The 23,194-nt window shown below is 36.3% G+C and overlaps 1 protein-coding gene across 2 annotated transcripts in view; it reads left to right on the forward strand.

The window, feature by feature from the left end:
* Positions 1-23,194, forward strand: part of LOC109541610 (transducin-like enhancer protein 4) — a 143,158-nt gene that overhangs the window by 23,850 nt on the left and 96,114 nt on the right. For both annotated transcript variants that reach the window (XM_048661019.1, XM_048661020.1), the window contains exons 2-4: positions 8,466-8,563; positions 8,923-8,986; positions 9,045-9,089. In XM_048661019.1, coding sequence (XP_048516976.1) covers positions 8,466-8,563; positions 8,923-8,986; positions 9,045-9,089 — 207 coding nt within the window. The remainder of the gene's footprint in view (positions 1-8,465; positions 8,564-8,922; positions 8,987-9,044; positions 9,090-23,194) is intronic.

Here is a 23,194-nt window from a genome sequence, read left to right on the forward strand (position 1 = left end):
GTGAAAAACTTTCGTTGGACGAATTTTCTTGTAAACTTCATATTTACTGAGATATCGCACTTTGACGCACTAATGAGCAACCCTGTATAATAACAGGGGGGTGTTTCACATCGCCATTCGCAATCAATCAAGTTTGGAGGCGATCATTAAGGGAACGAAACAATGATGAGTAACGGGCATTTTTCGGCTGGTGGGATAACATATGTTGAAGTCTACATCGTTTGGTGAAAGTAGCCAGCTTCGACACATGCTCTGCTGGTAATTCGCCCCACGCAGACCGGCCTGAATCTGAAGTCTGAAGAGGACTTGAGAACAAAAACAAAGCGACTTGATACACGATTAAATAATGCAAGGTGTGTCTCGACACCGCTAACACGTCGAGGTCGGCTATTAAGTACAAGAGAACCGGTCGGCAAATCTTGTGTCGATAACATACCACTCGTTCCCTGCTTGATTTGATTGTTTTTTTCCTTTTCTTCTTCGGTTGCACGCACGAACAAAACACACTCGTTTAGTCCGATGGAAAACGTATTATCGTTAAAGCGAAATTAATGAGAAATTGACCAGCGATTTTGCTTCAGTTCAGCCAGAAGCTTCAAATGTTCTTTCAACTAAAACTTCCACACTCTTCACATTCCATCGATTAAATTGCTGATGAGTAATGGTTATGGTTGTGGAAAACGTCCCCATCAATAAACAGGTGTCGTTACATCCTGTAAATCCTCCTCAACGCGATCGAGTTTTCCAATAGTTCGTTACGCTAATGAATAAGTTAAGTTCGGGCGCTGATAAAGTGGTTTCCGTTACTTAATATGAATATTAATAGATCGATGGGCTCGCCGCTCACTAAGCTGTAAAATTGGCTAACGTAATTAACTAAACAGATACGGTAGTTTAGGCACGATAGAGTAAACAGGATTAAAATCATAGTTGAATCAACTTACAGCAGCCAACATTTTTTTCACTAGCTCCAAAGTGTCCGGGGGCAATTCCTTAGGTTTCGGGGGCACTTCGTGCCCGACCGACCGTTATTGGGAAGATGTCGTTAACATGCGTTTATTGCCGGAAAGAGATTGAGGACTTTATACATGCTCAATTTGTTTCTACACCTTCAAGCCTCTCCGACTTGCGTAATCCTCAAGTGGCACTCGTCACATTCCGTATACAGATTCCCATCCAAACCACTAAACATTCTTGATTCTTGATGCTTGATAAACACACTAAAACCCCATAAAATTTGTGGTGTTAAACCGTGCTGGAACTCCATACTAATCAAATTCAATGTCGTCGTGGTCGTCGTCGTCTTACAGAACAGACACGCCATTTGCATTGGACTACGTGTTTCCAGTGTGTTCAACCCGAATTTACATTTCTTACAAAATGCTAATGATTCAACAGCCAAAATCCATCACGCTGACAAGCGCCTGAATAAAATAGATATTGTTTCGGATAAGATTAACTCATTGGTTGCTGTTGGACCGCCCGGGACATTATACCTGTCCCGGCAAGTGGACAGTCGAAATAAATAAAAATAGCCGCACATGTTAATCGGGTTAGTTCGTTCTTTAATTGTCTGCTTTTAATCAGGATAATTAATTATTATTTTTTGCTGTAATTAACAGGTTATCTCTTCATCCGGCTTGAAGGACCAAAATCGATTTAGGTTGGTTTCTTATCAATAGTCAAGCCTTTCGGTTATTGAAGAGATTTCTAATGTTTGAGGGAGTAGAGATGTTTTGACTCACACATGCTTCAAAATTGGACCTCAAGTTTCGGAGTGTGATTTATTTTTCACTTCCACAAAACATTGATGATTTCAGGTGTTTCCCATCGCCCCCAATGCATGTCATTTTTTAAAATTCAGAATATGTTTTTTTTTGGGTAATAAACTGGTTATATTTTCGTCCAGCTCGAAGGACCAAAATCGATTGAGATTTTTTCAATAGTCAAGCCTTTCGCCTGGTCAAATAATTCCCAAAGTAAATAAAGTTTGAGTAGAAGATCGTTTGAAGCTGCAGTGGCTTTTTTTTTGAGATAGTGAATCACAGTTGCTTCAAAATTGGGCATCAATTTGTGAAAATTATCAACTTTTAAAGTGTTTTAGTGGAGGCACAAAAATAGATTTTAAAAAAGTAATTTTTCCAAACTTCTGTGGACTAAACAGAAAGTCAAGAAGTATTTCCTCAAGTCCTTACTTCTACGTTATATTCCATTTCGAATTGGTTAAAAGTGTTTAAGAGAGCTTATCCGGCCCGAGGGACCAATTTTTGTTCAGCAAACAATTTTATTTGTCTTTTTTATGTGTTTTATTGATTAGAGTAACCAATTCATTTTTTTCCGTAATTAACTGGTTATTTGTTCCATCCGAAGGATTCCATTGAGCTGAGGTCTTGAAGGACCAAATTCGATTGAGCTGGATTTCTTATCAGCAATCAAACCTTTCGCAAAGTAAAGAAATTTATAAACTAAAGAAATTGTCTAGTAAATACAAAGCAACACGAAGCTGGTGTGGCTTTGCACATTCTTCAAAATTAGTCTTGAATCCACTTTTGGAGTGTTTTGTTTAATTTCAATCCCCTAAATCCAGCAGCGAGTTCAGTTATACTAAAACACTTTTCTTTGAGGTTTGAGGCACTAAAATTAACGTCATTTTTTCACAACTTCTGTTCGCAAACCAGAAATTCTAATCATTCCTCAATTCTCCACTCCTACGTGGTATTTTGAAGAGGTTTTTTTGAAAAATTTAATAATTTTTGGGGGAGTTGGGTTGTCTTGGCTCACATGCTCCAAATTTTGACCCCAATTTTAAAAAATTACTTGTTTCATTTCAACCTCCTTAATCAAGTGGCGAGTTCAAATATACTCAATCGCTTGCCATCGAGGTTTGAGGCACCAAAAATCCTGTAATCTTCTGTACACTAACCAGAAGTTCAAATCGGTCTACAATTCTTCAGTTTTGCTCTGGATTCGGAGGGTTTTTTTTGCAAATTCTATTTTTCTTTGGGAGTTGAAATGTCTCGACCTTCATGCTTCAAATTTTGATCTCGATTTTTGAAAGATCCTAAGTTTTGAAGGGTTTTGTCTTCAGTCTCCTCAACCCAGTGGCCAGTCCAAATGGATCAAATTGCCTGTTTTTGAAAATGTTATTCCAAAAAACCCTGTGCTCTAACCAGTGAGTCAAGAAGTCGTGGTTCACTGTCGATCCGGCTCGAAGGACCAATTTTTGCGGCAGTGAATAACACGTGTTTATCATGTTTTCGAGGTTTCTTTTGTGTTTTTGATATTTCATTGTTTGATATTTTGCGCTGATTTTCGATTTTATTTGAAAACCAACTTCCGCGTTATAGCGTGTATGGGAAAAACGTTATTTTTGCTTTTATTTCTTATGATAGCAAGTAAAGTAAAGTAAAGTAAATAAGAAGTTATAACCTGGTATAAGGTTAAACCAAACTTTTAGAAAAGCCACCAAACCAAAGAACCAAACCAAACCAAAGAAATTATGGTTAAAACGACTGATTTGACAACTTATCAGGTTGTCGGTATCCGGCTCAAAGGACCAGTTTTTAGTAAGTGAATAACCCGCGTTTAACGTGTTTCTTTCAGATGTTTTATTTTCTATTATTTTACAATTTTCGTGCTGGTTGTTATTTTTTTTAAGATATTGTTTTTGTCGTATTTTTAACCGGAAAAGCTTTCATTTCTTACGAAAGCATATTATAAAGTTACGCAAATTCCAATTTAAAGTGATCAAGTTAAAAACTTGGCTGGTTCTATGTCGAGCCAGCTCGAAGGACCAATTTTTACTACGTGAAAAACTGAATTTGTCAAAAAGGAGACCCAGCAGTAGATTTTTGAAAATATAACCTATCGATTTCTCTAACGGTTTCGGTCCAAATGGACTAAACTGGGCTGTTTGGAGCCCAATTCGCGCATTTTCCACTATGTAAGTATTAAGTTATTATACGTATCAGATGCTGTAGGAACAGTAAATTAAAGCGTTTCCCTCTGCGTAGTTTAAGCATAAAAGAAACTCCCAGCTGGATATTTTCCATTAATTAAATTTCGAAAAATCCACCGACGGTCTGAAGTTCGGCCCGTGGCTTAACAACGTCGGTAATTGGAACCCGAATTTTCAATTTCTCGCCGATTGTCGGAGAACGAAAATGCGATCAACTTTTTTCGCTCGTTTTGTTATTAATAACTCATTGGAGCACGGAAACTAGATGCTTGCTGGACAGTCAAATCATCGGTTAACATTTTTTGCGCTTGATTCCAGCTTGGAAAAACTTATTTTTCTATATCTACTAGCTGGAGCATAAGTCTGGAAAAGGCTTCAAAGGTTATTATACTTTGTGGTAGCCGGTTTCAGTTGGATCTGGTAAATTTAGTCGAATATGTATTCTAAGAGTTCCAAGCTCTTACAAACAGCAGTTTTGGCGTTTCCAGAGCTGTAAAACGTTTCAGAGATGTGCTAATCTGAGGCTCCTCCCAGGACCGGTTTCGAGTCCTTCTAGGTGTGATTTCCTTCATTTCTCCGTTAAAAATAGCTGCATAGGAAAATTGAAAATATTTCATTGTCATAAAATAGACAAACCGTCTACTAAATTGGGAAGAATCTTGATAAATCTATTAGTGGTATTAAAATAGCCAGGTAATTGCCGCATATTTTAATGTGCCAAGATCAAAGATATGCCTGTACCGATACAACGTTATTTAACCTATACATTACAGTGGTTTGAAAATAAACACACAGACACATACACACACACATTTAAAATGATTATTTTCCAGCACGTTCTTATTCTACGGGTTATAAAACCGATGAATATGTTCTAACGGTTTTTAACACTTACGGCGGATATTACGTCACAGCTAATTTATTTATCTACGTACACACTTTGCTTTCTAAATATTGGTTTTTGGCCATTTTTAAATGTTTGCACAGGCTGCGTATTATTTCCTTTCAGCCAATATTATTTCACCGATATATTGACTTGCCGAGTTCAATAATACCGGGGAAATTTCGGTCGTTCTCGTTTGTTTAGGATTTTTCATTAGTTTGTTCTCTGTTGGGATCCTATTTTTCTTCTTGCTAAACTTTTTCTTTTGCTCGGCTGGACGACGCATAAACACATTTTAAGAGATAAATTCCAAAGCAATTGGAACAATTGTTCAGTTTCAAGCAATAACTGCTAAAGGTTCAGTATTATTTTTCAAATACTCCTTAAAATCCAATACTCCTCCGTCTTAAAATATTGAAAAATTGTTTTTCTGGAAATTTGTTTTTTAAGCAAATTTTCGAATGGCGAACTCGACTGAGTAGGTGCACAATTTTTGGGCAACGCCTTCAGTACAGAAGCTGGTAAATAAATATGAGCTTTTTACGCATGCAAAGTCACTAAAGGTTCTACTGTTGGTTTCAGTGTCTTTGAATAGTGAAAGTCGAAGTTTTTTCGCATCCAAATTGTTATTAAAGCACGTTTTTGAGCTCAACAGTGTTAATTTACACATTGTTACAGTTTGACAATTTAGTTCGAGTCATTTTGAGCCTCCCAGCATAAGCTCTAGTAGATGTTCTTCTTCCACTCATGCACAATCACTGCAGGTTCGATTATCGCTGTTAATTATGCATTGAGATATGGCAAACTTTGGGTACATAAATTTGGTCAAAATAAAAAAATCATGTTTGTTCAAGAAAACCTCAAGTTTTCAAACTTTTTCGATTGTTCACATTCAGTGATTTTAGACACAGATTCATAATAAAATATAATTTATAAAAACGAAGACAAATGTTGATGAAAAATTAGGAGAAGCTAAAAGCTGAAAGAACTACAGCGACTCTATAAAACACAGTTGCAATAATGGTTAGTCCGCGTTTCTATTGGTTAAATGGCATAATGAATTAATGACATACTAAACAGTTGGTCCAGTGTGCGAGCAGTAAAATATTAATTGCTGGTAATGAAATTTTAATATACTTACTCTATATACTGGTTTGTAAGCAGGAGTATTTTTTAGTTAATTAAGTCTTAGATTTTATTAGGTTTAAGTGCTGGCTCGTGTTATTATATATTTATATTTGGGCATATGAATGCAGTTGCTCTAGCTAGTCGAGTTAGTCGAACTCCAGAGATACTTGTAGTGTGTAGTAGAAATTATTCATATTCGACAAGCATTTTAACAAATACCCATATATTTACAAGCAAATGAAAATAATCATTTACCCTCCTGAAAATGAATATAAAATTACGTGTCTGTGTTCCAGTGACTCGCATCATCAACTTTTATGGGTGTTACAATTAATGGGTCGGCACTTTTTTAAGTTAAAAATAAAAGGAAAAAAATATAACCGCCATCGATTGCGGCTAGTTGCCAAAAATGATATGAGATAACGATTCTTCTTCTTGGAAAACGGTGAACGCAAAACGAATATTCGAATATTCGAATACTCGGTTATTCGAATATTCGTTAGATATTCGAGTATTCGAATAATTTTACTATTCGACTAAACCATTAAACGAGTATTCGAATTCTGTCTTCTACAGTCACTGTAGTTCAACCTTGTCTCTCTTGTGCACAACGGAAACACTTTGCAATCCCGGGCTTGGCACGCAATGAGGAAAGTCGCAAAGTGGAAAAACCAAACAACATATAGACATCATCAATAAGCAGGAAAGAAGTAGTTAGAATTCTCGACTATCGCCCAAGTGAGGAAAATGTCGTGACTGGCAGTTGGGGAGAAAAAAACGTGAATGCTCGTTCGTGCCGCAGTGCAATTAAAAATAAAATATTATGACGGGGGACTGTTTGAAATTCTCCACACTATATGGAACGAGATAGGAGGGTAATCAGTGGAAAATATGCAAATATTCTATGGTAATCGGGGTATTTTAAACGATCGTTTAGAATGCTTTAAGTAAACGAAGTTTCAAGACGTTTGTTCAACATTTTGTCTGCTCTAACACCACCAAAATGTATATTTTGCAATAGGGCAAGGTGTGTTCTACAGGTGGAAAACGTTTCGATTTCCGGCCGTCATCAGGCAAGTTTTTATGATTTTTCAAAATTGGGTTTGTTTTACGAGGTTGTTTCGCACGCCCCAGTTTAGCAAATATTTATTCGGGAACTAACATAACGAGAAAGTCCCTTTTGTATGGATTTTTTGAGGCAAAGTGTGTTCTCCAGTGTGAGTGCCAAGTTTTGATTTTTAGTCATTATCAGGTAATTTGCAGGAATTTTTAAAAGTCGGAGTTGTTTTCGCGGCTATTTAGGCAGGTGGTAGTTTGACAGTTTTTGCTCAAGTACTTGCAAAGCTAGATAGTCCCTTTGTATCACATTTATAGAGCAACGTGTGTTCTATAGATTGAAAATGTTTCGAATTTCAGACATCATCAGGCAGTTTCAAGGAATTTTTCAAAGGTACATGTTGTTTTTGCAGATATTTAAGCTGGTGGTAGTTTGAAAATGTTTTGCTCAATATCTTGGAAACCTAAAGACTTTCTTTTGTTTTACATTTGTGACACGTTCTAGAGGTGGAGAAAGTTTCGATTTTCGGTCATCATCAGGGAATTTTGTATGATTTTAAAAATTACCTTTGTTTAAGGAGGTTGTTTTTGCAGACCAGAGTTTGGCATTTATTCATTCAGGAACTAAAGAAGGAAAAACATTTTCTTTGTATGCATTTTCTGAGGCAAACTATGTTCTGTGCGTTTCGAAAGTTTCGAATTTTAGACATCATCAGGAAATTTTGATCTTTGGATCAGAGTTGGAGAGTCACTTTTGTATCACGTTTATAGGGCAAAGTCCATTGTGTATATCTCAAACGTTTTGATTTTCAAACATCTTCAAGAAATTTTTTGAAATTTTGTTTGTATTTTACGTTTGTTACTGCAGTAATTTCTCCTTTGTATGAATTTTATTGGGTATGGTCTGCGTAATCAATACAAAAGTTTCGATATTTTGCTAATGAACTTTTTGGTCGCTGTTGCAGGCCTTTGTTTTCTCAGTAACTAGTGAAGTTGGAGATTAATTTTTATAGGTCAAAGTGCGATGTAAATTTTCGATTTTGCGTCATCCTCATGCTGATTTAATTTTTTTGGAAAATTTGCGGTTGAATTTAATGGTCGCTTAAGCAGGCCAAATTTGGAAGTTATTTTCTCAAAAACGTGATGTTTGAGGTTCACTTTTGGGAGCGTTTTGTAGGGCAAAGTGAGTTTTAGATGTGGGAAAAGTTTGGATTTTGTGGCATCGACAGACAAGTGTTGAGACATCTTTGAATGTGCTTTTTACTTTTTCCGCTTATGCTTCAATAAAAAACGACAATTTTTTCAGTATTCCGTTTAAAATATGAGAAGAATTTAGTACGAAAAACCTTGTCCCATCGTATTTGCTTTTTGATTTACTTATTTATATGTATAGTATTTTTTATTAATAGATATTCAATGTTTTTTTCTCTATTATTTCAGGGTCCACCGCAGCCTGGTCAGCCTTTCAAATTCACTGTGGCCGAGTCTTGTGATCGAATAAAGGAGGAATTTAATTTTTTACAAGCACAATATCATAGGTGAGTGACAAATTAATTGCACACTTATTGCCTGATTAAAAATGGATTCGACTTCTTCGAGTTGATTCTAATGATTGCCATTGTATTGTACAGAATCGAGACGATACCTTATTGGGACCAGGCCGTAGTAATAAAACTAAATAGATGCGTCGCTAAAGGAGTGTTTGCTATTTAGATAATTTAGTACCATCATGGTACCACCATGTTAGTACGCATCGATTGCAAATAGATGGACCATTATCGGTCCGTTATCAATCTTTATTAGTGCGATTTCTATGTGGGCCTCACATTGATTGATTTCTGCTCTTTACTGGGCGTAGTTTTTCCTGAATTAGTGCACCGTATTCTTTTCGTTTCAGCCTTAAATTGGACTGTGAGAAATTGGCCAGTGAAAAGATTGAAATTCAACGACACTACGTTATGGTAAGGGGACGGCTATACGTTTCACTGAACCATTGACTAATTGACGTTTATTTTTCAGTACTATGAAATGTCTTATGGATTGAACGTGGAAATGCACAAACAGGTGAGTCAATTTAAAAGATTTTGTTATTTTTTCTTTAATTTCAAGTCTGATTTGGGTTTTTTCTGGGGCTTAAGATCGAATTTATTTTATATGATAGTGATCAAAGTTCTACCATCCGCATTTCTGAGGTTATTCAAATTCACTCGCCTGCAGGTGAGAATCTTTTCTTCCGTCGATCCAATTTTTCCTCAAGAGTGAAGTGGAAGAAGTCTAGTTTTGAGGAAACAAAGCATTCAAACACTTTGTTCTTCTCCATTGTACGTGTTGTGTTGAGGTCAGCAAGTGCAGCTGATTGGAACGAAAAATTGGCAGCATTTCACTTTCCGCCCGATAAAATTCACTAAAATGACATAATTTTAACAAATAAACGATAATTGAACGTAAATATCGATGCGCATATAAATAAATATCCCTATCGCGTCGATAAATCAAGCTTAAGTAGTAGAAATGAGGTCGATAAGTGCAAATAGTTGGAAACAAGCGATAAAACCAATCATTTCCTATATATGTATATGTATATTGTAAAACTAATCAATTGAAAAAATGTGCAGCTGTATAGATAGTGGTAATGAACGCACTGTTTTAGCGTAAAACACTTTGCAACACGCTTTTTACACAAATAGAGTGGTAACCGTATTTTTTGGGCGTTTTTTTTGCGAATTTAATGAAATGTTGATTTTCACAGTAGTTTACAATTTGAAATGTATTTTACTAAGCGAAATCCGGTCCGATTTCAATGAATTGCATTTTCATTTGCACTTGTGCATTTGTAAAAACAACTAGACTGGAAAACGTGCCGCCGTATTATTGTTATTATAATTAACAAATAGGTTTTCACTATTTGAAATATTTTTTGCATTTATATCTCCACTTGGATACCGTTGGGGTTTTTGCAGTTTTTTTCTCTGCCTTTTAGGCAGTCCCTCTTGTTGCGTCCTCTGATAAGATATTGGTCACTTTGTTACTGACTTCTGATTTATTTTATTTGGGATTGCACTATTGATTAACGAACGATGTACATTCTCTAGAAGACGATTTTTTATTTAAATTAAATTTTGGCGTCAAAATGCACCTAAATGTCTGATATTCAAATTTCGTGTGATTTTTTGTGACAAATCAACCAGAGTTGACTCACGCACGTTGTTATAACTGAATCGAATTGCTAACCCTCCACCCAATGATATGAAAACCAACTCTGTCGCTCAAATGGTTCTTGAGCATCGTGAAAAAGGGTGGTGTGATGTTTCAGTCAATTTCGAAAACAGGCAAAAATTAACTCTTTTAAGAAAAAACATACAACTGGAACCCATATTTGCATATCTGAAACGGTTCTTTGGAGGCAAGCTTCAGATAAGCTTGATGTAAAAATACGAAGCAACTCAAAATACTCCCAAAGTTAAAAATTTCTTGTGAAGGATACAATGGTTTAATCGGAACCAAATCCGCACAATCAGTAAGCTGATGCCTCTGGTATTGAATACTAGAACCCAAATTTCCATATCTTAATCCAATCTTTAGGGAAAAGCTGCAGCCGAGCTTGATATAAAAATCAAAAACGCCCATAATATTCCCAAAGTTTAAAAATCAAAGAAGAAATGTGTTCAATATAACAGAAAATCTGTGTCCAAAACGAGACTTAAGTACCTACTTGAAATCAGCAAAGCAAAGAAGCAAAAATATGAAGAATCCATAAATCTTCAGTTGCTTGTCGGAAAACTAAACTCAGTTCAAGCTAAAAGGTTGATAGATTAAAGATCATTCTTACCAGCTTACTGCAAGCTGGGGCGCCATCCTCCATTTTCTATCCATTAATACTCAAGATGTTCACTACACTTTCACATACTACCGCACTTGCCATAAGGTCCACAATGATTCGATATTTTCCATCTGAGAACGCGACTCACTCGACACATATGATTATCGACCAATTTCGTCTACTGTCGGTAGCAAACTGAACATTTATAGACCTTTTCGAGAAAAAAAATCCGAGCTATAGAATAAACTTGATTATTTAATCATTTAGTTATTCGCCCTTTCTATGATGCTTTACTTGGCAGTCCGATTTCCGTTTGCTTATTGTTGACATTTTTGTAGAAAGTACATGTTCGCACGGCAATATTTCCAAAGGCAAATTTCACGTTCCAACTTAACAAAAAAAAACAAATATGCTGAAAACGCTGCAAGAGCCGATATTTCACTAATTTAAATTTAAGTTTTTGTATCATATTACTGTTTCTTTTTCACAAATATTCTTGTTGTCATTTTTGTTCTTCAGATTAAGATTCTTTTTAACTTTTGACTACGAATATTTTAATCCTCCAAAGATTCATTACCAGAACCGTTTTATATACAGATCGTTTTGAGCTAAAATGCCCTGATTTAGGGCTCGTTTCTACAGTTAAAATTTATTCTAAATAAATAAATAAATAATAAAAAGTCTTAATAAAGGAAAGGGAAGACTTAAAATATTCACCTATAAAGCACGAAATGCGCGCTCTAAAGTTCGGACGATCATAAAGATCGATGTTTCTCTTAAAACTCTAATGTAATCAGAATAACATCCAGATGCAGTTTCAAAATGAACCAAATTTTCAGTTCAAACTCGATTCAAGTGTGACCAGAAGCTGATTCTTTGAGCTTCAAATACAATGTTTTCTAGTCATTTAAACTACTTTTGAATGTGGGTTATCATCTCTAGGATTTATTTCATTTTTTCTAGTCTATTCTGAATTTCATGTTTCTTTCGCTTTGTCTCTTCATTTGAGTGCATAGTTTTTCTGTGTTGATCTTTTATTTTTCCAAGGCTACTCGTTTTCTTGACTACTTTGTTCTATTGATTGTTTAAATTCTCATGCAATTCTGGTTTAGTGATGTTTTATAAAAAATCACTTTGCACTCTCAAATGACCTTTTTTCGGAGATGTTCATGCCTGATTTGCAATGTTTTTTTGCAAATATTTTTTGGAGGATTTTCAATCTTATTAGTAAAAATGTAATCTGGGGAAGAATATTTTGGAGAGGTCATTTGAGGAAAAGAACTAAATCAAAATAGAGAATGTTTTGAGAATTTAAAGGATCAATAGAACAACTATGAAAATAAAAAAATAACTAGGTTCTTATTGGCTGCGGCTCAAAAATATCCCGTTAACCTAAACCAACAAAGCAAAATCTAGATCAGTCCAAGGCCTGCGTCTCGTCCAGATTCAACCCCGATAGACTCGCCATTCACACTGTAAGTGAAAGGAAAACCCCCCGGTTTCAAGAGTGCAATGAATAAAGAAAATCGCTATCAATTTTATACAGCTTGAATGAACCCTGAAGGGCCCAGGGGAAGCGAAACCGGGGCGATATTTGAAGAGGGTTGAGAAATAACGGAGGGTGTGTTAATTGCCTGCGGTGCGGTCTGCGCCCCCCAGCCCTGTTTGCATGTGTAAGTAGTGTGTTTGCCGTGTGACGCCCGATGCGGATAAGGGCGAACGCATTAAATGCTCTTTGGAAGTGAGATTTTAATTTGTGACCGGGAATGATGTTTGCCTTTCGACGGGGCTGAAATGGGGGTGAAATGTGCACGGTGCACGTTTTCATGCAATAATGGAAAAGTTCCGTTTGTTTTTCAAATGCCCCGTTAAACATTAAGGAGTGATGGTTCAAGGGCTGTTTGCTGTTTTGCATGGAAGACGGTGCACTTCAAAATATTTCAGATGAAAAAATCGATTTATTCGAAATCAAATCGGCAAAGTCAAGTGGGAACATAAAAACCGAGTCAGATCCGATACCTTTATCCTTTATCGTCATCTTTCGATTTTTTCCCCTTAAATTACCCAAAAAGCTTTCCCGTTCCCTTCAGCGTGCCCGATTCTTTATCGATGCAAATTGAATTTTCAGCAGGAAAAGGGCTCCAGCCATTCCTTTTCTGTGTGTATGTGTGTTTAGTCCCCGAGGACAAGTTTATCGCCAAAGTTAAAGTGCCGTTCGGGAAGCCCGTTTCACATATGTGGAAAAATTACTTTTTGTGAATGCCGTTTCGTGCGCGAATTATTCTTCTGTGTGAGTTGGAATATCGAGAAAAAAACCGTCCCTGCTATTAGGGAAACGGTTTTATTTGCTTTAAACCACCGTCTTGGGAGAGTGTCACTTTTCCCATTATCTATGGGTTTTCCACCATCATCATTGCATCCTCCTCACTTTCCTTTGAATAAGAAGTTGCATCCTCTGCACGATAAATGTCTTGGGAACCACGCTTCTTCAGCAACAACCGTTCAGTTGAATCCATCAAACTCCCCCAAATCCTCCCTATTTATTCAGACATTAATTCCTTATTCTGGCGCCGTAAAAAAGCCATTTCCTCCACTCGGGCGAGTTCTCTATTCAATTCCCGATGGCTAATGAGCGTCGCCCCCCAATCGATATTCCGTTTTGTAGTTCGGACTTCTTCCTCCATTATGGCAATTACCGTTTGAAAAATTCATCAATGCATTTCGTGTGTTGTTCGTTGACGGGGGGTGAATTTTTAGTCTGTCCTCTCGGCCGCTCAAATATTTAATGGGGGGCAGAGGTAATTTGTAGATCGGGAGAATCGGAGGGTGGTCGTTTATGTTTCAAGCGCTCAGCCCACAAGGATAATTGGTTTTTATGCGCGGTTTTTGTTCTAATTGACCTAATAAGTTGATGATGGGTAGTTGGGAAGTTGGATAAGATACTGGAACACTAAAATCAAGAAGTTCCCTGAAGAGAATGCATATACAGGATGTAAAAATAGCGGCCATAGTGTCTTCAGACCCGCTCTATAAAGCTGCAAAAACGTCCCTGCAATGCTGGTTTTTTAATGCTGCTTTGAAAAATACACATTTTTAACGTTAAGCACGCCTTTTTGAGTGCCGTTTTCTCACATTCACACACTCGTAAATTTAAGCGAAAAATTAATGAAATAAATGCCATTTCAGAGCATCATTTTGCCAGCTGCTCGCTTCGAAGGCATCTCAGACAAATTTGGATGGCAGATTCGACTTTTGGCGACAAATTCAGCATAAAATGAACCCCATGTCGATGGGTAGTTTTCCGAAAAAAATTCTGCTACTTTAAGCACAAAAAGTGTTTTTTTTTTGCAAAAATCACCCATCGACATTGCGAATTGCAATTCGCTTAATGGGTTCGGAAAAAAATGAGTTGTACAGGGTGTTTCCTCATAAGTTGACACACTGCTTGGATCATTTGGGTATTTAAAGGAACTGTGAATTACAAAATTTTTAAATCTGAAGTAAGATTGAAAACTTGATAGTCGCAAATATGAAAATTTAATGAAACACCCTCTATTTTTAAAGAGAGGTTTTTTAAATACGATGTTTTTCCTGATTTCAGAAATATATTTATTGTCTCGGTTTCTTTAGCCATTTTCTTTTTATTGCGCTTTAAAATTTAAATCGCCCCCATGAATGTACAATATAAACAAATATGTCTTATTCTTACCAGGAACAATGCGATTTGCTCGGTTGATTCTACCGAAACCAAAAAAAAAACATCTTCAAATATACGATTTGGAGAAGGAAGATAACAAATATATTGAAAACGTTTTAAACTGGTCAGCAATATAAATGTTACGTGTCCAACGTTGCCTCAACTTTGGAAGTGGATGCATTTTAATCCTGCGTGCGAGTTGATTTCTGTTTCAAACGTTGTCTAGTGCAACTAGTTTTCTCAGAGGTTATAATTTTGCAAAAATTGGGGGTTTGCGATAAAATTTCTACAGGGTGAATAATTACACAATGCAAATGAGTGCTGAAAATTGCAGAAAGTCCGACAAGCTCCCAGTTGAAGAAAAAAACATTTTAGTTTCAACAAAAAAATGCGCAAAAAGGCAGAAATCATTTTTCAAAATTTTAGCCCATCTATACAGGGTGGTCATAAAGTAAAAAAAAATATTTTTTTGTTCCTGCAGTGGTAAAATTTTACTCTGAAGGAGATTTTCAAAATATCGACTGCATATTGAGGCTAGAACTTCACAGGCGAGTTTAGGCAAAAATTAAATGTAGAGGGTTGTATTAAAACTGCCTCCAATCAGAGCTGCCCCCCTAAATATGAGATTTCGGAAAAATTTCAATTGAAGTGAAGTTAGCTTTCAAACAATTCGTAGATTTATGCTGCTCTGTATTTTGAATTTATATTTTAAGTCGTCTTGAAAGTTTCTTCCTCGACATGAGCTCTAGATGATGCAAAAAAACGACAAATAAATGCTCGCTGCAAGACCAGAAAGTTGATTTTCTATTTTTTTTGATCACCCTGTAGATAGAGAATAAATGCAAAAACTTATTCGCGATATCGGTTCTGTTTTCATCCCTTTGGTGTTGAAATCCATCAATCCGTTTTTTTAATGCAACTGGTGTCGAACTTTCAGAAATTTTGCACTGTTTCATTTTCCACCCTGTAGAATCCTTGCCGCAAAAACATAATTGTTATAAAAATACGGACTGGCAGCAAATTAATTGCACTATATAAAGCTTCAAACGGATATAAAATCACTCGCAGAAGCTCTCCGATTTCAAAGTTTGTACTGCAAATTTGGTACTGTAAAGTTAATTTTATTGAGCACTTTAGAGAAAATTAAAATTGGTTAAAGATAATGTAATAATAAGCTAATTGGAGATTGGAATCTTGCTGTTTTTATGTATATTTTTCAATATAAATAGCAATAAATATTGTTGGTTGTTTTCTTTATAATTTTTGCCTGTTTGTCGTACTTGGGGGCTACTTTGGTTTGTAGCTATGTGTAATTTTTGAAACGTAATGCAAAGAGAAGGGCTGAATATTTCCAAAATCAAGAAAAATCAAATCTGTTTAAAAATACATCGGGTTGTCCTGTTTAAAAAATACTGGATGCAAATTTTGACAAACACTTGAGTTTATTGAATTTGAGACTGAAAATTTTAAATATGAGTACCTACTGAATAATAAACGAGTTTGGCGAAGAACAACGGGGGAAGTGTGAACTTATGAGGAAACTATAAATTAAAATCAAGGAAATAGTCCACATTTTTTACGAACACCCACTAAAACGATCCACAGGCGAATGGGGAATAGACAAAATGTTATTAATAAAATCGTTGTGATGCAAATGCGAAACGGCGCTTTAGCGCTGTCAGCCAATTTTCATAATGCAAGTTATTTACCGCGAACCATCCATTCAATTGGCTTTAATTATTTCGAATAATGAATTCGCATTTTCACTCGACGGGACGCCTCATTACAATAATGTTTAATATTTAGAGGTGTAAAATCTCGATTTGTAATGAGGATGGTTCATTATTTTTACAAAACGCCCCGCTGATTTGTTGTTAACAGTTTGAATCACTTGCTACAATGGAAGAGTTTTCATAGTTTTATGTTGGTTTTGAGGTCTAAACAGGCGATTAATCATGTTTCAGATAGACTGTATAAGTTATGACATAGGCATGCTCTAAGCGGGCTTTTGGACACTTGATTGGTGGCTAGGTCTTTGTGCAACTTTTACTCGCTCTTGACTGGATTATTCTAAAATTCTCTGTCATGCTCTTAGCAGGACCAGGTTATTACGAGGCCCCCGGCGCTCAAACCAGTGCCAAATGGCTCTACCTCGGCTCTAAACAAACATCGAGTATAGAGGCGATTCATTCGGTGGTTTTGGCTGGTGTACAATGCGGAACTGCACCCGAACTACATAATATTAATGTTAAGCAGACCGCAATGTGTTAGTCGACATGCGGTTGACCACGGGGCGACGTCACTGTTATCGTGTTTAACCAGAAAACCGCAGTTGATGGGGCCCAACCCATCGGAGGGCGAGTTCATGAACGAATCCGGATACACTGCGAGAGGAGGAAACGGATTATTTTCGCATTTAGTTCGGCATCGATTCGAGAGGTAATGAATTATGTTGGTGCGGTTGCGGTTGCTGATTGTTCATTTCATCTCGATTGATTCGTTCAGAGGACACAAATGCACTTCTGACTTCACCCTGTAGGTACTGGTTGTCTTCAGATTCCGCATCATTTGCGTAGCAGACAAACAAGTTCGTGTTTTCCATCTTGTGCGGTTTTAGGTTGATTTACGGTTATTTTGTCCATAATCATGTCGAATCTGAAGGGACTAAGTGAGTCGCCTTGTCTTATTCCTGAGCGTATATTAGTTTTATTAATACCTGGCTCTTCCTTTCTTTTCCTTCCAGTCCTTTTTTCCACTTGTCTGGTTTGTTGAACTCTGTCTGGTTGCTCTGTTTTTTCCTTGTCGAAAACCTTGTTGTTCTTCGCGGACTTGTATACTTTTGCTTATTTCCTCTAATATCGCCTAATATCTACGGAAGACCTTGACTATGTTGCTGAACGGCGTTATTCCACGAAAATTACCCGGGGTTGTTTTCTGGCCCTTTTTAAATTTGCGTATCGTTATGCTGCTTTTCCACTGATCGAATGCTCTTGAATGTTGTTTCTGAAGAGAGTTAATATTTCTTTTTGTCAGTTGCCTCCTCCGAATTTTAGCCTTCTTCTTCTTCTTTAGTTTGCCACATATAATTTTTCACGCATCATCCTAAAACCGACTAACTGCAATCTAATCCATAACTAAACTGGACAGAGAACAAAAACGTGTTACGCATGCAAACAAGCATATTTAATGACCATGCATATGCAGGATTTAATTAATTTTAATACGGCCAAGTAAATATAAATTTTGCCAATGGTCTGGTCAATATCAATAATGGGTACGATTGCAGGGATTCGTTGGACGTCAACAATAATTATTAAAAGCCAATTTCGATTGGGAAATTAATGTCGACTGGAGGCCCGCGCGCTAATTAAAATCATTAAATCAGCTTTACCAGGGCGGAAATTTAATGCATTATTATTTGTTGTTTTATTGATCATCATATTTACGGATTCAAACCATAAAAGATCGCATGCTTAAAGCCATAAGTTTTATCAGGGCGATTGAAAATGGGAGTTCTTGCTTTCAGGCAAATGCATCTATAGGAAAGTGCCTGATTGGAAAATATCAGCAGTTTTCATGCAGAAATCGAAATTTTATTATACTTTTACGCAAAATTAGGTCATCGGCTCAAACTTGACACCGCTTTTTTGATCAGATCCCATGAGCCATTTGAGCTAAACCTCGTGTTTTTGAATCTCCCTTTCACTAAGTGGATCGCGAGTTAGGAAACAGTGCATATTGCGCATTTAAACCAGTTAAATAATTTATTTCGAAGCGCTAAGAGCATGACTTTAAAACCTACCAGTTCCGACTGACAGACGTTTAATATCGTCTGGATCAATTTTAAAACCTCAAATGCCACTTTTTTTTTAAAGAATCTCAAAAATGCAACTAAAATAGAGGTTAAATAGAATTCAAGATCAAAAAACCTATTGGAGAAGTAAAAATAAAGAAAAATGTATAAAGCATTGAAAATGAAAGGAACCACACGGAAGAAGAGAAAAGTTTTTTGATTACTTAAGTCATGCTTTTAGCGCGACCATCGACTCAAATATGACGCAGCTTTTTTTGGTATATTTCTGGAATTATTGAAGCTACAACACTGCTTTTTCTACCAATGCATAGATGACTAAAAACCATTTACCAAAAGCAACTTGACTTGGAATAATTACAGTTTTTATACGAAATTTGAATTTTCTTTAGAAGGGTACGAAATAAGGTCGCTATTCACACATCTTTTTCCTTATATCTTGGGAACAAATCGAGCTCGCTTATTTTTACACCATTAGATAGATAATTAAAAACCCCATTTACTACGTTGACTTCAGAAACAGTGGTAATTTTGATACAAAAACCGCGATTTGAATAAAAGAGATTGCATTATTAGGGTCACAATTTTAACACCTTCTAGATAAATATCAAACGAAACGCCGAGAGATGAATGGAAAGAATTAATTATTCGTTTCCTTTGTATATTGGGCTCTTGAACCGGTTTAGTATCATATTTACCAACGCTAAGAGCGTAAAACCTGCCAAATCAGACCGAGGGAGGTTCATTATTGTTTGAGGTCAAATGAAAATTTCAAATTGCACTAGAATTATGACAAAAATACGAACTAAAATAGGGAGTAAAGTGAACTTCACAAACAAAAAAAGGCAAAATTGAATTAAAAAGAAGCGAAGAAAAGGTTGTAAATACTTTACTAAATTGATTGATTGAGAACATTTTCTTTGTCTTCGTAAATTGGAACCATACGGAAACCTTTTTAGTGTTCATTTTAAGATGGAAGTTATTTGTCTATCTGGAACAAGAATAATTTTTTTTTATTAATAAAAAATTAATCCTGGTTTTCTAAGCGTTTTTAAGTGTTCTCCCACAATAAACTTCCAGCCTACAGAGCTTCGAAACTGAGTCTTAGCAGTAGTTACCACCGACTCAAACAGTTTTTGGTCATATTTCCAGAACTATTGAGGCTCCAGCATTGGTTTGTCTTCCAATGAATTATAAGACTCATTCCGAATAAGGAAAATTTTAACACGTTTTGCTGTTAAAGGCAGTACAAATGTGACACCGTTTTTTTCATAAAAAAAAATCGGTTGTTGATCGAGGCTCAAAAAACCGGGTAAACACTTTTTCGCATTCGAGTTTGCCACTATATTTCGAAAAACTGTTAAATTGAACCTGTCCAAAGTCAGAAAAAGTTGTAAATCAGAAAAGCAAATAATACGAAATGTAAAAATGCTTCAAGTTCAGTTGCTTATCGGAAAACTGCACTAAGTTCATGCTAAAATATTGGATTAGAAATCACTTATAGTCAGCTTTGTACAAGCTGGCGCCCCATCCTTCATGTTCCACCCATTAATCCTCAAGGAGTTAACACTAGACACAATGAAAATCTACTCCGAAAAAACCTTTAATCTTGCAGTTAACAAGTTGGATAGACTACCACAGTTCCCTTAAGGGCCACAATGATTCCACATTTCCCTTCTAAGGACTCGATTCACAGGACACGAACGACTGGCGGCTGATTTCGTCCAATGCCTGTAATAAATTGAATATTCAGTCATCTTAATGAAAAATCCTGCGATATCGAATATTTACAGAACCAACATATAACCGTTTGCGCGATAGCCCTTTGGATGACTTCAGTTTGTTTATTGTTGACTATTTTGAAGCAAGTGCCTGTTCGCCCAGCAACTTTTCAAAGACTAGTTTCGCACGAAACAGCCAAACATTGGGGCCATAATAAACTGATTAGCAAAAAATACTTTTCTCTAGGAAGGCAAAAAGTAAAAGAGCAGCATTTTAACGATGTTTAGAAGTTCGGCAGTAGCCTGGATGCTTCCGGTCGTTTAGCATGGCCTCTAAACGCTGGTCAGCGACGTTAAGCGTCCCGCTCGGTCAATTATTGACCGATACCGGTGGTTTGAACAAACAACAGCAATTAGCAAAGAAGCTGTTAAGCGCTAGAACGATCCGAGCTTAGGTAAAGCATCTAATCATTAGATAGGTCTCGTCGCAGAAACTCCTGGTTAATTAGACAGTTAATTATCGACGAGGCGGTGTTCCGGGCTTCACTAATTAAAACTTTAATTAATGCCCCCTCTAACGTTTGTCGAGTCTAATTCGAGCTTAAAGTGTCTACTGGCATTTCTTACATTTCAACTACTTGCGCTATTATACTTGTTATGCAGCGCGAACCAAACTTGTAGCCGTAAATCGTCGCGTTTTAAGTGACAAACGAGCATTAACTTGCTGCTGAATGGAACGAAGCTGCTATTTGTGAACGCGGCTGTTTGCTTCATTAGAGCAGATTTTAATCGATTAAGTATATTCCACTTTGTGAGTCACTGGAATTTTTATAGCTTAAACTTTTGTGCTTTTTTATTTTTGCCTTGATTTTTTCAACATTTTTCATGCGAATCACTGCTTAGTTTAAAGTGTTTTGTATTTTAAAAACTTCTACATCTGTGAAGAAAACACTGTCTTTAGTATTTTATGATTATTTTTGCTTCTGCTTTCTCTTATTCGTTGTAGTGTTTTGCTTGTTTGTTTCAATCTTATCTGAGTCAACTGTTTGCTCCCATGTGTGTTACTGTTGAATTTTAAGTTTTTTGTTCTTACCCCCAGGCATTTTCTTTAGGGTTTCTGAATTTTTTATAATTTTTCCTGATTTATTTCTTTATTCCTGTAAATTGTTTCCTTGTAATGTTAGCCAACTCTCTGCTTCAATATTAATCAGTGTTCTATTGAAGATTAAGAGTATTTTTACACACTTACTTTGGGTTTTTCCAACTTATTTGTGCGTTCGTTTTTTCAAAATATGTTTTGTGTTTGTCCTCTGTGTTTCAATCTAATGAGAGTCGGTTAGTAGTTTACGAGTCACGAGCCCTTTAGAAGCTTAGATTTCGCTACAGAGACACTTTCTCTAGCTTTTACTTTTTAACTCGGAACAGTGTAAGCGGAATCACTTCTGAAGATGCAAGCCACTCGTGCTTGCGAAACCTCAAGAAGAAATTCTACCGAACGACGGCCTAAAAAGCCGAGAAACCCATTAGTTTCAAGGAATGGCCTCGAAAGTTATCTCTTTTGATTTTACTTTTTAGTTTTGCGTTTGGTTTTCCTAATTATGTTGAGGGTTTTTCTTGTTTATTTCAAACTAATGTGAGTCAACGGTTCGCTCCAATGTGAGTAGCCGTGCAATTGAGTGAAAAGGGTTTGAAAGCTGAATTTTTCAGTTTTTCCTATATCATTGTTTCTTTTATTTGCTTCCTTGTAATGTTAGACAAATGTTTGTTTCAATAACAGTCAATGTTCTTTTGAGGATTAAGAGCAATTTAGCAGTTTTCACTTTTATTTTTTCTCATTATTGTGCGCTTGTGTATTCTACTTTATTTCAATGTGTCTTTATTCTATCAAACTGTTGACTCGATGTGTAGTTCATTTGAGTCAACAGCTCTTCAGAAACTTGTATCTTCCACAATCTGAGGCAGTGGAAAGTGTTGGTCTTAAGATACACAGATACAGCTTTCATTTCTATGCAAACAAACGTTTTTTAACCTTTTCTGATTATTTGTGCATTTTTTCCATAATTTTTTCCCGGGTTTGTCATCTTCTTTTCAATTGTACTTACTTTTCCCTAACGACTTTCTCCGTATTTCATTCGTTCTCATTTTTGAATCGATACATTTCACTGAGTCGTGGACATTTTTAGAATTTAAACATTTGGACGTTCTTTTCATTTTTAGAATTGTTTTAAATAATTTCTTCCTTAATTCCTTGCATCAACTTTCTTGTGAATCACTGCTCAATGTGAGTCAACGGTTTGCTTCTGCTGAGTGAAGACGATTTTTAAAGCTTCATTTTTCACTTTTGTCCACTTTTGTTCTTTTTTAAATTTAATTAATTCTTCTGTAATTTTTACTAGGTGTTCATTGCTTTCACAAGAAAGCCTCAGTTGTGCAGGTGCGCTTTCTCTTGCTTTTGATCGTTGTTATTTTGCTTGTTATCTTTAATTTTATTCGTTCTAGTGTTTTTGTTGTTTGCTTCAATTCACTAATGAATTCACTTCTATTGATGTGCACATAGTAGTCTTTCAGCAATTTTCAATTGTTTAAGTGTTCGTTTTCTTCTTTCTTTCAGTTCGCCGCTGTAAGTGACTGTTCAATTGAGATTCGAAATCATTTTTAGGGCTTCCGCTTCCTTCAGGCTCTCCTGAGGGCCTCCGATTCCTACCTTTGTTTCTTCACTGTTTACCAGCGATTTTTGTTTGCTTGCAAGTTGCAAAAAGCATGTACCAAGCTTTCATGTGCTGTTTATTTTTTTGTTCCCTTCACTGTGTGTGTTTCCTGCTGGTTTCAATTTCAGTCCACTTTTTGCTCAGTTCAGGTCAATGTCCATCTGCAAGGCCCACTTCTTAAGTGCGCAAGCGCCTGCTTCGGCAGTGACTCTCGCCTTTGACCTGCGCAGTTTGCCATTCTCCTAACAGTTTACATTTATAATCGAGATGCAAAAACACTGAAATTATCATGCACATGAACTCGTTAACTTATCAGGCGGGGCAATATAAAACTCACCGATCATTTTAATTGAAAATATTCATGGATCATTAGCCGTCGCTGCGTTTAATTTATCCGCTAATTGACTCCGGG

Source organism: Dendroctonus ponderosae, unplaced genomic scaffold (genome assembly GCF_020466585.1).
Source record: "Dendroctonus ponderosae isolate FM_Combo_2020 unplaced genomic scaffold, Dpon_F_20191213v2 Dpon_F_20191213_1, whole genome shotgun sequence".
Taxonomy (NCBI): domain Eukaryota; kingdom Metazoa; phylum Arthropoda; class Insecta; order Coleoptera; family Curculionidae; genus Dendroctonus; species Dendroctonus ponderosae.